Here is a 13,533-nt window from a genome sequence, read left to right as displayed (position 1 = left end):
AGGATGTGGAAAAATTGGAAAGCGTCCAGCGGAGGGCAACAAAAATGATTAGGGGACTGGAACACATGACTTATGAGAGAGGCTGAGAGAACTGGGATTACTTTGTCTGCAGAAGAGAAGAATGAGGGGGGATTTGATAGCTGCTTTCAACTACCTGAAAGGGGATTCCAAAGAGGATTGATCTAGACTGTTCTCAGTGGCACCAGATGACAGAACAAGGAGTAATGGTCTCAAGTTGCAGTGGGAGAGGTTTAGGTTGGATATTAGGAAAAACTTTTTCACTAGGAGGGTGGTGAAGAACTGGAATGAGTTACCTAGGGAGGTGGTGGAATCTCCTTCCTTAGAGGTTTTTAAGGTCAAACTTGACAAAGCCCTGGCTGGGATGATTTAGTTGTGGATTGGTCCTGCTTTGAGCAGGGGGTTGGACTAGATGACCTCCTCAGGTCCCTTCCAACCCTAATATTCTATGATTCTGATACTATGTGGATTGATTGTGCAGCTCTCCCAGCTCTGGGGGCAAGACAATGGGCCAGAGGTATGAGCCCAAGTCTCTTGCACAGCAGTGCAGAGGTGCTACCACTGAGCCAACCCTTCTGAGAGATTATGGTGAATATGCACTTAGCAGGTAACACAGACCCACTTCCTTTAAAACTCTTGTCTATATCTGCCCAGTGAAAATGGCTGGGGGAAGCTCCCAGCTCCTCCAGCCGCAGCCTCTCCTTGCAGGAGTCACTTTTTAAAACAATGCAAATCCAGTTCTCTAACAAAAACCCAGAGAGAGTACATGCCATTTGGTAACTACACAGCTCTCAAGAAACTATGTGTAGGCAATTCTCCAAATTCAATCTGACAGATGTTTTGCATGGGGGAAGGGTGAACAGGGAGGATGAGCCCCACACAATAAATAATCACACGGACACAGCTCAGATACACATGCAGTCTTGCACACTCACATGTCTCTCCAGTTTTCGACGTTCATGTTCAGAGGCAACTATATCTTCTGGCTGATTTAAAAAAACAGAACAGGACAGTAGTCAGATTCTGGTCTCTTAGAATCATAGAATATAAGGGTTGGACCGATCCCCAATTTTTGCTCCAGATCCTAAATGGCCCCCTTAAGGATTGAACTCACAACCCTGGATTTAGCAGGCCAATGCTCAAACCACTGAGCTATTTCTTCCCTCCTTGGCAGAGGCAAGGAGATCAGACTACCTAGGAGGCCAGACAAGTTCCATACCTTCACTTTCCGGGCAGAGAGGCGGTGGACCACAGCCCGAACCCTTTCCAGCTCGGCCAAGGTTTCATTGGCCAGGGCTTGGGATGGGGAGTAGTTACTCCATGACTGAGGAAGGGAGCTCCTGGTGTTGACCAGGTTTAGTAGCTCCATGCTCAACTCTTTGTTCTTAGCAACCTGCAAAGTAAAACAAGAAGGGTGTTTCATTTCTTGAGATTTCCCCTCTCCAGCTCTCAGTGCGTATTATTCAGCATGCACATGCAGTTCTTTATATACACTAAGCATTCACTTTTATCCCTCCGATAGCAGATTTTTTTCCTCTCACCTGTCTGAATATGGTGGTGAACTATTTAATTCTCATGGAAAGGCAGGACTGGTATCATTGTCTAGAGCCAGCTAGAGAGAGCAGAGGTGTTGCTGTGTGATATTTTTCCTTACACAGCCTGCCAATGTCCCTCAATTCTCCCCTGCAGCATCCATGCTATTCCAGTTCTGGAGTCCTCACACAGCTCTGCCAGTGCACCTCATTCAGGACTTGCAGGTCCTCCTGCTAATCCTCTCCCTGACCCCCGCAGCTCTGCCAGTGCCCCTCACTCGTGACCTGCAGTGCCCCTTACTATTCCAGTCCTGGACCTTTCCTAACCAGATTGAATGGTGTTACAAAAAATGGACAGATGTCCTCTAGGAACTAGGCTGATGCCATCCAAGTCATTTAATTTTTGATCTTTATTGTAACTGAACACAGACCTCCAGAAGTAGATTAACCCACAGCACCACCTAACCATTCAGATTCAATGCAGTGCCAGTACACATTTTGGAAGGATAAACATCATCTCAACTAGAAAGGCTCAGTTACAGGGGATCTGGAGTGAATATTGAGGGAATTCATGTCTCAAGGGAGGATTAAATAACAAAATGCTGATGGGGTTTTTGATTGGGGACAAGTTTGCGTAATTGTTACCAATGCGCTGAATCCTGGAGGATGTGATGCTTTGGTAACCTTAGTCATCCATTTCAATAATGGGTGATTAAAAGATAGCATATGGTGGGTTGAGGCAGTGACGGGAGGAGAAAAGAGAGACTGACAAACGAATGAGAGATACAGCTGTAAAAGGAACAGAAGGGCTACATGAGATCTTGCGTTATGGGGATAGCTACAGGGAGACAGGACCAGGAATTTGCAAAGGGCTATTTTGAGGAAGTTGCACAACCCCCCAGTGCCCCTGAAGAACCCCACAGCATCTTCCATAAATCAGGAGAAGTGCTGTATTGATTTAGATGGACTACATGGGCTGGATGACAGTTAATGCAGTCACTGTCCAACATTAAACGGTGTTAAACAAGATCTGGGTTTGGTATACAGAGACCTCAGCCTGCTTAATGCCATGGCAAACACCATTAAAAATCCTTTTAACCTTTTGTTAAAGACAAAGAAGAAGGACAAAGAGGTAAAGGGTTTGAAATGTAAAGTATGAAATAAGACTTTCATTGTAACAACATCCCCATTCCCTTTTCCATTGGAGAGAGGTTTTAAAAGGAATGCCCACCCTCCTGGTCTGACACATTCTTAGATGGTATCTGAGATGGAAATAACTGCACTCTTGGGGCCAAAGAGAAGAAGTTAGTTTAGATGGGCTGGAGCTGTCATTGTTGCTGTTGTTTTATAATTCAATCCTGTTTCAACCCAGGCAGTGTTTGGGATTCAGCTGGAACTGGAAGAGATGGCAATGTCATCAGGGTCTCTCTCTCTGGCCAGTCTGGATATCTCTGAGGACTAGAATGAAGAAGGTCTGGAGTCCCAGGAAACAGTGGGGATGGCAGCTATTATGGTGAAGCTTGCTCCAGTAATCCCTGTCTGTTCTTCTGTACTTTCCTCCCAAAGCCTCTTTCTTCAAGGACCCACAAGGGGTGTGATGGCTGGAATAGCCCATCTCCCCATTTTTTGTCCACCAATTAGGCCTAATATCTGACACATCGATTTTGGTTAATTGATTTCTGGATCCACATTTTCTTGTTTACCAGGTACAGTCCTTGAGCTATGTCAGGAGGCCTTTTGTTTCGGACTAATTCAGTCTTTTTATCTCCCTTTTGCACCTTTCCCCATCATCATTTGTTAGTATTGGGACATCTTATGAATTTAAATTCATTCCTTCCTTCGCTGAGCTCACAAGGTAAATTTGTAGGCCCAGTTATCACAATAGAAGTTTCTCCGTCTCCCTTACACAGCAATCCTGAGCCTTTCAGGGTGGATGGCCCAGTATGTAGCCAGTTTACATGGCCATTTGGGGGCCTGGCAATGGCTGATCTGCATACCGCCAACATCAAAATCCACACACCCACATCTACAAAGAAGGGTAGGGCTGAGTGCAGGCCACAGATTAACTGATTTGAAAGAGGATTTACAATAAATTTGCTAACAGCCTCAAAATGACTGACTGACATCTTAGAGGATAGACTTTTCCAAAAGGGCCGTATGGCTAAAACGGCCAATCCAGCCAATCTCATTTCCCTTGGACAGACACAGAGCAATTTGTGAACAGAAACACAGAATTGTTTTCATAATGCTTCCGAGACTCTCCCTGTTATTTACAAGAGCTCACGAATGAGCTCACAGAGATGCTTTTGGGCCAAGCAGCCATGACAACACACTGGCAAATTCACAGACAGCTCATAATTAGAAGAGTGTCAGAGGTTCATTGTGTCCTGAGGAGATCACTGCGGGTTTTGAACCTGAGACTCCTTTTGAAAAATCTGTACTGAAAAAATAATGAGCAAAAGCCACACATTGTGACTAGTCCCAACTAGCTAATTCAAAATCACTTGCTTCTGGCAGTGAGTCCAGTGGTTAAAGCAGAGGACAGGAAGTCAAGAGACTACTGGTGAAATCTTGGCCCCATTGACTTCAATGAAACCAGGATTTCACCCTAGGTTTCTAATCCTGACTCTGCCACTGACTTGCTGTGTGACTTTTGGAAAATTACTTAATCTCTGTGCTGCTATTTCCCTAACTGTAAAATGGACCTATTGACACTTACCTACCTTTGTAAAGTGCTCTTAAATCGTTGGATGAATATACTAAGTATTATTACTATACCATTAAAACTCTAATTTAAATTTTAAAGGGACACCGTCAACTTGAAAATCATATTTCCACATGAAAATTGCATACCTCCCATGGGTAAAAGAAACTAAGATTACTAAAAGAAAGTACCCCAAAAAATCCCTCTCCATTCATTCAATATGTTTATTCTGACAATATTTTATGTCTAGTCAGTTTCACTGTTCTCTTCATGGTCCATTACACATCCTGGTTCATGCACTAACAAATAAGGCTCCTTTGTGAGGAGTTCACATCCATGCTCTTTCCCAGGCCCAACAGGAGGATGTTCTCCAGCAACAGCAAAGTAGAAATTGAAGAGGCAGCAGGCAGGCATGTGCACAGAGGAGGAGGAGGGCAGCATCACTGAGAGCAAAGCCTGCATTGTGAGGAAAACTCAGCAGGTTAGCAGGTCTCACTCACCTCCTGTTCATGTTCTTTGCCCAGGGCCATATAATTGCTTTTCAGAATGATGTACTCATCAGCCAGCTCTTTGCGATTGGTCTCCACAGTGTGCAGGCGTTCCTGTAGGGCATCATGCTTTCCAGTGACCTTCTCATCATGGAGCTCCAACTCCAGAATACGGTTCTCCAGGGTCAGGATCTACAGTGTGCACGAGGCACAATTAGACTCTACAACGGGAACTGGGTGGGCCAGTGCAACATTTCTAGGTTTTCACTTGGCAAAACAGGTTCTCATCAGGCTTAGCACATAAGTGACACAAGTTTGGGAGTGCATTTCAATGCTCATGCAAGTGAAGGGAGAATGACAGCTCTAGCAAGAGATCGGGATAAACTGGGTATTAAGTGCACACCAAAGATTCTAACCCTAGAGTCAGTGTATCTGACAGAGGATGAGTATGAAGAGCAGCAGAGATGGGTTAATGCATACAGAATGTAATGCAGTATTATAGTGTCACATACCATATTTTTCAGTTCAAAGTTCTCTGCCTCATACTGCTCTCTCATTTTGTTTGTCTCGATCTGGAGATCAACGAGGTCCTTAGAAATCTGTGAGACACACAAATAAGACTGCACTGTAATCTCAGGTACAGAAATTCACAACAGGAAATTCCAGTCTCCTGAAAGTAGGGCCCACAGGACATAAGTGGGGTTTCAGGGACAATGAGAGGTAAGATTTCTTCAAAAAGTTACTTTAGAAATCAGAGATTTTTTACCCTGTAGAATCCGTTCAAGAGACTCTGACTCCCCCTTCACTGCAAAGGTGGTATGTGCCTGTTCCAGTTTTCTAGGGTAATGCCAGACTAGCCAGCCTGACAAGGTGTATGAAAAAGAGAAGCCCTCATATTTATGTTTGCAATCTGTGGGCCAAATCCTACAGTCTTTATTCAGTCTCACTCAGATAAATGTCCCACTGAAGACAATGGTTGTTCTGCGTGAGCAGCGACTGAATCGGGACTAAGTATGCGGCCAAGAGAAAGCAGGCTAGCCTCCAGCAATGGTCTGGAGCCTCAGGCCTGGTCTACACTATGAGTTTATGTCGGATTTAGAAGCGTTAAATCCGAATTAACCCTGCACCCGTCCACACAACGAAGCCATTTTTTAGACATAAAGGGCTCTTAAAACTGATTTCTGTACTCCTCCCCAACGAGGGGATTAGCGCTGAAATCAACATCGCCATTTTGAATTAGGGTTAGTGTGGACGCAATTCAAAGGTATTGGCCTCTGGGAGCTATCCCACAGTGCACCATTGTGACCGCTCTGGACAGCACTCTGAACTTGGATGCACTGGCCAGGTGTACAGGAAAAGCCCCAGGAACTTTTGAATCTCATTTCCTGTTTGGCCAGGCCAGCTCATCAGCACAGGTGACCATGCAGTCCCAGAATCGAAAAAGAGCTCCAGCATGGACCGAATGGGAGGTACTGGATCTGATTGCTGTATGGGGAGAGGAATCCATGCTATCAGAACTACGTTCCAAAAAATGAAATGCCAAAACATTTCAAAAAATCTCAGAGGCCATGAGGGACAGAGGCTACAGCAGGGACACAACACAGTACCGTGTGAAACTTAAGGAGCTCAGACAAGCATACCAGAAAACCAAAGAATCAAACGGACGCTCCGAGACAGAGCCCCAGACATGCTGCTTCTACGCTGAGCTGCATGCAATTCTAGGGGGGGGGGCCGCCACCACTACCCCACCCTTGTCCGTGGACTCCCATGATGGGGTACTCTCTGCCATGGCTGAGGATTTTGCAGATGGGGAAGATGAGGAGAAGAAGGACGAGCTTGAGGAGAGCACACAGCACACTGTTCTCCCCGACAGCCAGGATCTTTTTATCACCCTGACCGAAATACCCTCCCAACCCAACGAAGCCAGAGAAGGGACCTCTGGTAAGTGTACCTTTTTAAATATAATACATGTTATAAAAGCAAGCATTTTTTAATGATTAAGTAGCCCTGAGGACTTGGGATGCATTCGTGGCCAGTACAGCTACTGGAAAAGACTGTTAACGTGTCTGGGGATGGAGCAGAAATCTTCCAGGGACATCTCCATGAAGCTCTCCTGGAGGTACTCTAAAAGCCTTTGCAGAAGGTTTCTGGGGAGAGCAGCCTTATTCCATCCTCCATGGTAGGACATTTTACCACGCCATGCTAGTAGCAAGTAATCTGGTATCATTGCATGACAAAGCCTGGCAGCGTATGGTCCCGGTGTTTGCTGGCATTCAAGCAACATCTGTTCTTTATCTCTCTGTGTTATCCTCAGGAGAGTGATATTGTTCATGGTAACCTGGTTGAAATAGGGGAATTTGATTAAGGGGACATTCAGAGGTGCCCGTTCCTACTGGGCTGTTTGCCTGTGGCTGAAAAGAAATCCTCCCCACAGTTAGCCACGCGGTGGGAGGCGGTCCATTGGCACTGAGCTGTTCGTGTTTGGCTAGCAGGGATCTTCCCTGATACCAGCCAGGCGGTGGGGGGAGGGGAAAAGCGATCATCCCAGAGAATTGGATGGGAGGAGGGGTTAGTTTGGTTTCTGCTGCTGCACATTAACAGGAAAACTGCAGTACTAAATGGCCAACTCAACAGGCTTTCCTTGGTATGGGAAAGGAGGGGGCTGCTGTTATGAAGGTTACAGAAGCCGAAAGACTATGGCATACCATAGCCGCTGGCAAGCCGAATTCTGTTGCCCAGCCCTGTGTGTGTGATCTCTAACACCAAAGCCGCAGGCACTCAATATAAGATGCAAAATGCGACCTTGTACCAAAATCACATGTGCTATTTAATGTGAATAGTGTTGTTCACCGTGAAAGAGTATAGCCATTGTTCTGTAAAATTTATCTTTTAAAATACTTCACTCCCTTTTTCTCCTCCAGCAGCTGCAAATGTTTCAAGCCTCCCTCCTCCGTCCCAAAGGCTATCTCAGATAAGGCAGCGAAAGAAACGCACGTGCGATGACATGTTCTCTGAGCTCATGCAGTCGTCTGGCACTGACAGAGCTGCGTGGAGGGACACAATAGCAGAGTACAGGATGGTGGCCGATGAACGTGAGGAGAGGTGGCAGCAGGAAGATCAGAGGAGGCATGAGGAAACACTGGGGCTACTGCGCGATCAGACAGACATGCTCCGGCATCTGGTGGAGGTTCATGAACGGCAGCAGGATCAAAGTCTGCCACTGCAGCCCCTATTTAACTGCCCTCCTTCCCCCCAAGCTCCATAGCCTCCTCACCCAGATGCCCAAGAATTCGGGGTGGGAGGCTCCCGGCACCCAACCACTCCACCCCAGTGGACAGCCCAAGCAACAGAAGGCTGGCATTCAACAAATTTTAAAGCGGCCTTTTCCTTCCCTCCTACCCTCCTCCCACACCCCACCTGGCCTACCTTGTGAGTTATCTTCCTATTTTTATAATCAATTAGTAAAGAATACATGGTTTTTAAATGATAGTTACTTTATTTCCTTTGCAAGCAAGCTGTGATCGAAGGGGGGAGGGCGGGTGGCTTACAGGGAATTTAGAGGCAACCAAGGGGGCGGGTTTTCATCAAGGAGAAACAAACAAAAGTGTCACACAGTACCCTGGTCAGTCATGAAACTGGATTTCAAAGCTTCTCTGATGCGCACCGCTTCCTGCTGTGCTCTTCTAACTGCCCTGGTGTCTGGGTTCATGTATTCAGAGGCCAGGCGATTTGCCTCAACCTCCCACCCCACCATAAACGTCTCCCCCTTACTCTCACAGAGCTCGTGGAGCACACAGCAAGCAGCAATAACAATGGGAATATTGGTTTTGCTGAGGTCTGAGCGAGTCAGTAAACTGCGCCAGCGATCCTTTAAATGTCCAAATGCACATTCTACCACCATTCTGCACTTGCTCAGCCTATAGTTGAACAGCTCCTGACTGCTGTCCAGGGTGCCTGTGTACGGCTTCATGAGCCAGGGCATTAAGGGGTAGACTGGGTCCCCAAGGACAACTATAGGCATTTCAATATCTCCAACAGTTATTTTCTGGTCTGGGAAGTAAATCCCTTCCTGCAGCGGTTTAAACAGACCAGAGTTCCTGAAGATGCGAGCGTCATGAACCTTTCCCGGCCATCCCATGTTGATGTTGGTGAAACATCCCTTGTGATCCACCAGTGCTTGCAGCACCATTGAAAAGTACCCCTTGCAGTTTATGTACTGGCTGCCCTGGTGCTCCGGTCCCAAGTTAGGGATATGCATTCCGTCTGTAGCCCCACCACATTTAGGGAATCCCATTGCAGCAAAGCCATCTAGTATGACCTGCACATTTCCCAGAGTCACTACCTTTGATAGTAGCAGCTCAATGATTGCATTGGCTACTTGCATCACAGCAACCCTCATAGTAGATTTGCCCACTCCAAATTGATTCCCGACTGACCGGTAGCTGTATGGCATTGTAAGCTTCCACAGGGCTATTGTGACTCGCTTCTCAACTGTGAGGGCTCCTCTCATCTTGGTATTCTGGCGCTTCAGGGCAGGGGAAAGCAAGTCACAAAGTTCCATGAAAGTGCCCTTACGCATGCAAAAGTTTCGGAGACACTGGGAATCATCCCAGACCTGCAACACTATGCGGTCTCACCAGTCTGTGCTTGTTTCCCAGGCCCAGAATCTGCGTTCCACGGCATGAGCCTGCCCCATTAACACCATGATCTCCAAATTGCAGGGGAACGTGGTTTTAGAGAAAAGTGTGTTCATGTCCTCATCACCGCACTGCTGTCGCCTCCTCGCCTGGTTTTTCAGGTGCTGGTTCTGCATACACTGCACGATAATGCGCAAGGTGTTTACAATGGTCATAACTGCTGTAGTGAGCTGAACGGACTCCATGCTTGCTGTGCTGTGGCGTCTGCTTGGGCAATCCAAGGAAAAGGGCGCGAAACGATTGTTTGCCGTTGGTCTGGCAGAACGAGGGTGACTGACAACATGGCTTACAGGGTTGGCTTACAGGGAATTAAAATCAACGAAGGGGGTGGCTTTGTGAGAAACAGAATGGCCCCCTCAAAGATAGAGCTGAAAACCTCAAAGATAGAATTCAAAACTGGGTTTAGCAGGCCGTTGATTTCACGGAGGGAGGGAGGAGAAAATGAATACAAAACAAATCTGGTCTATTTCTTGTTTTGATCCACTTCATCTATCTTTATACATTTTGCTGGCAGCAGACTGTGCAGCACGACCACTAGCCATCGTCATCTCCTGGGTGCTCGGCAGAAGACGGTGCAGTATGACTGCTGGCCATCATCTTCTGCTGGCTGCTGATTAAAAGACAGTGCACTGCCGGTAGGACTGAATCGCCATGAGACAAAACTTAAAAGGGAAATGACCTGGCTGAGTCACTCCCATGTTTGCCCAGGCGCCCCTGACCTCATCGAGGTCGGTTAAAAGAGCAGCCAGGACTACATCGATGACGGCTATCTGTCAGACTGCACTGTCTGCTGCCAAAAGTCAATAAACTGCTGCTGTGTAGCAATTCAGTACCGCGTCTGCCAGCACCCAGGAGACATACAGTGACGGTTAGCTGAGCGGGCTCCATGCTTGCTGTGGTATGGCGTCTGCACAGGTAACTCAAGAAAAAAGGTGTAAAACGATTGTCTGCCCTTGCTTTCACAGAGGGAGGGAGGGAAGGGGGGGCCTGATGGTATGTACCCAGAACCACCCGCAACAATGTTTTAGCCCCCTCAGGCATTGGGATTTCTACCCAGAATTCAAATGGGTGGCAGAGACTGCGGGAACTGTGGAATAGCTACCCACAGTGCAACGCTCTGGAAGTCGACGGTTGCCTCGGTACTGTGGACACACTCCGCCGACTACATGTACTTAGAGCATTTGTGGGGACACACACAATCGACTGTATGAAAATGCTTTCTACAAAACCGACTTCTATAAATTCGACCTGATTTCGTAGTGTAGACAAGGCCTCAGTTAAAGTTCAGGGACTGCCATTGAGTCCAACACTTCAGTGTTACTGATTATGCCAACAGGCCTAGACCAAAAATATAAGCACAAAAGAGATCTGCAAGCAGACATGCCTCTTGTGATCTGAGCACCAGCTTATTATGGCGGCACTGACCACAGCTCCATAGGTAAGGCTGAGAAGAGGTTTGCACCTTAATATTAAAATATGCTGATGCGGAGACACATCAGCTGAGAACTGTGGAGATGCCGAAGACTGGATTCCCTCATAACCCCAAAGAGGAAGAGTATAAAGGACAAGTAAAAACTTTGAGATTAAGTGATACACATTCTGAGACGTCTCAGCCTTTTCCAGAAGGAAGTGATGTGGAATAGTGGCTATCTGGAAGCTGACATTGTGCACCAGTCCTAGCCTTCCCCAGCAGAAGTAACTATAATGAATAAAAACGAGGAGTCCTTGTGGCACCTTAGAGACTAACACATTTATTTGGGCATAAGCTTTCGTGGGCGAGAACCCACTTCATCAGATGGTTCTAGCCCCCAAAAGCTTATGCCCAAATAAATTTGTTAGTCTCTAAGGTGCCACAAGGACTCCTCGATTTTTTTGCTGATACAGACTAACACGGCTACCTATAAGGAATAAGTAGAGTAGCCCTGGCTGTTGGGGAGTGCACATGTTTTTATAGACCTTCAGGGAGAATAACTTTACATTTCCCAAGGATTCTACATACCCATATATTTCTGGGCTCAGTGGGGTTCAACAGCTCAAGTATCTCCAGCTCCCAAGATGCATGCATTACCTTAAGTTTCTCCTCCTCGCTGAAGACCAATCTGGATGACAAATCCGTTTTGGAACCAGCCAGATTCCCCATCTTCTCCTGCAGTTCTCCAAGCTTTGTGTACAGTCTTTCGTTCCTATCCTGCAGCTGCACCTGGGTACACAAAACAATGTCAGTGACTCCCTATACTGAGCAGAAACAAGATCTTCTCCCCCGTGCACAGCACTGCACAGATAGGCAGGTTCAGGGAAGGGAAGAACAAACAGCTTACATGATGAGAAAACACAGCTTTCTGCATACAGTGGCTTTAACAGATTGGAAAGGGAGTTGTCAGTTGCCATTTTCATCCTGCAATTAGGATCAAGTTTTCAAAATACCTGATTCAGTATGCAGGAAAGGCACTGAAGACAAATTTGCATTTCACACTTACGTTTTCATTGGTGAGGCACTGGACCTGTTCTCGGAGGGTGCCTATGCTCTCACTCTCCATGGCACTCCTAAGATCCATGTGTTCATACAGTCGGTGCTGAAGGGCCAGGATCTTTGCCCAGTACTGAGTAAGCAATGACTGAGGAGCAAAGAAAGAATTAGAGATGGGATCTTGGTGAAAAAAATCTTTATCTGCCAATAGTTCTTTTCTCTATGGATGGCATAGACAGGGTTGCTATCAACTCAGGTTGCTAGAGGGTGTGGTTTTCATTTTGTTTATGGGGTGGAGCAAATGACTACACCTGCTCCTAGGAACTGCCAAAGAAGAAGTGACGAATAACACATCCAGTCTGGTATCCTGATTGCTCCCATGGCATGTACCAGAGGTTTCAAAGGAAAGCTCCCCCTCTTTGCTGTATAAGGGTCTCAGTAAACATCTCACATGTATATTTATTGTATCTTTCCCATATTCTTCCCATATCTGATCATATTCTTTTAAATAACTAAGGGTATGTCTACACTATGAAATTAGGTCAATTTTATAGAAGTCAATCTTTAGAAATCGATTTTATACAGTCGATTGTGTATGTCCCCACTAAGCATATTAATTCAGCAGAGCGTGTCCTCAATACCGTGGCTAGCATTGACTCACAGAGCCGTGCACTGTGGGTAGCTATCCCACAGTTCCCGCAGTCTCCGCTGCCCATTGGAATTCTGGGTTAAGCTTCCAATGCCTGATTAGGCAAAAACATTGTCACAGGTGGTTTTGGGTACATATCGTTGGTCTCCCCTCCCTCCCTCTGTGAAAGCAATCGTTTCACGTCTTTTTTCCTGGGTTACCCGTGCAGACGCCATAGCACGGATGGAGCCTGCTCAGCTCACCACTGCTGTTGTGAGCATTGTAAACACCTCACACAGTATCCTGTAGTATGTGCAGAACCTGGCTAAGAGACGCCAGCACGAGGACATTTGTGAGGACATGGACCCAGACATTTCTGAAAGCATGGGCTGTGGCAACTGGGACATCATGGCAGCAGTGGGGCTGGTTGATACAGGGGAACACCAATTCTGGGCTCGGGAAACAAGCACAGAGCAGTGGAACCGCATAGTGTTGTTGCCGGCACCTAGTGCTGAGAGGCAAAACAACAGCAGGGGTTTGTTACCCAGTATGCTTTATTTAATAATTATAATGGGGTGGAGAAGCAGAAAAGTTTATTTGCAGCTGCAAACAAGGTACAGGGAGAATAGAATTTTAAATTCTGCACACTAGAGCAGGTTATTACATATATTTTTATATTTTTAATGCTACTGCACTACACATTAGCCAATTAAAACTTTGCACAAATACTTTGCTTTCCTTATATGGGTTACAACAATGTTTATTTTTTTGCAACCTTTAATAAGCATTTTTAGCAACTTAAACAACCAGCACATTTTGTCTGGCCTTGTAGTTGTTTCTTTCCTATTATTTTTATCTTGGCGTCAGCAAACCTTACACTATAAGGCATTATTTGCGGCTGCAACATTGTTTTAAGAGCAAAAGAGCTTACTTAAACCAGCCAGGCCTGAATTCTATTAAAGGGCGTTGTGAAGAAGCCCTTAGGCCTTCAGCAGGGAG

At 46.3% G+C, this 13,533-nt stretch overlaps 2 protein-coding genes across 21 annotated transcripts in view; one reads left to right on the top strand and one right to left on the bottom strand.

Annotated features, from left to right (window-relative positions):
* The window catches only part of CCDC78 (coiled-coil domain containing 78), a 127,185-nt gene that overhangs the window by 85,417 nt on the left and 28,235 nt on the right, over positions 1–13,533 (bottom strand). For 19 of the 20 annotated variants that reach the window (XR_012161205.1, XM_073363046.1, XM_073363034.1 and 16 more), the window contains 6 exons: positions 11,917–12,054; positions 11,508–11,639; positions 5,255–5,341; positions 4,755–4,934; positions 1,238–1,411; positions 954–1,004 (listed from right to left, as the gene is read on the bottom strand). Coding sequence is in view for 19 of the 20 variants with exons in the window: in XM_073363046.1 (XP_073219147.1) it covers positions 954–1,004; positions 1,238–1,411; positions 4,755–4,934; positions 5,255–5,341; positions 11,508–11,639; positions 11,917–12,054 (762 nt within the window). In the remaining variant the exon portion in view is untranslated. The remainder of the gene's footprint in view (positions 1–953; positions 1,005–1,237; positions 1,412–4,754; positions 4,935–5,254; positions 5,342–11,507; positions 11,640–11,916; positions 12,055–13,533) is intronic. The other variant, XM_073363048.1, reaches the window with a different exon arrangement.
* On the top strand, positions 4,525–8,214 carry LOC140918494 (uncharacterized). The gene is made up of 2 exons (XM_073363058.1): positions 4,525–6,683; positions 7,664–8,214. The coding sequence occupies exons 1-2, from the start codon at positions 6,311–6,313 to the stop codon at positions 8,005–8,007; spliced, it is 717 nt and encodes a 238-aa protein (XP_073219159.1). The 5' UTR covers positions 4,525–6,310; the 3' UTR covers positions 8,008–8,214.

Source organism: Lepidochelys kempii, chromosome 10 (genome assembly GCF_965140265.1).
Source record: "Lepidochelys kempii isolate rLepKem1 chromosome 10, rLepKem1.hap2, whole genome shotgun sequence".
Classification (NCBI taxonomy): Eukaryota; Metazoa; Chordata; order Testudines; family Cheloniidae; genus Lepidochelys; species Lepidochelys kempii.
This window is presented reverse-complemented; position numbering and strand designations above follow the sequence as displayed.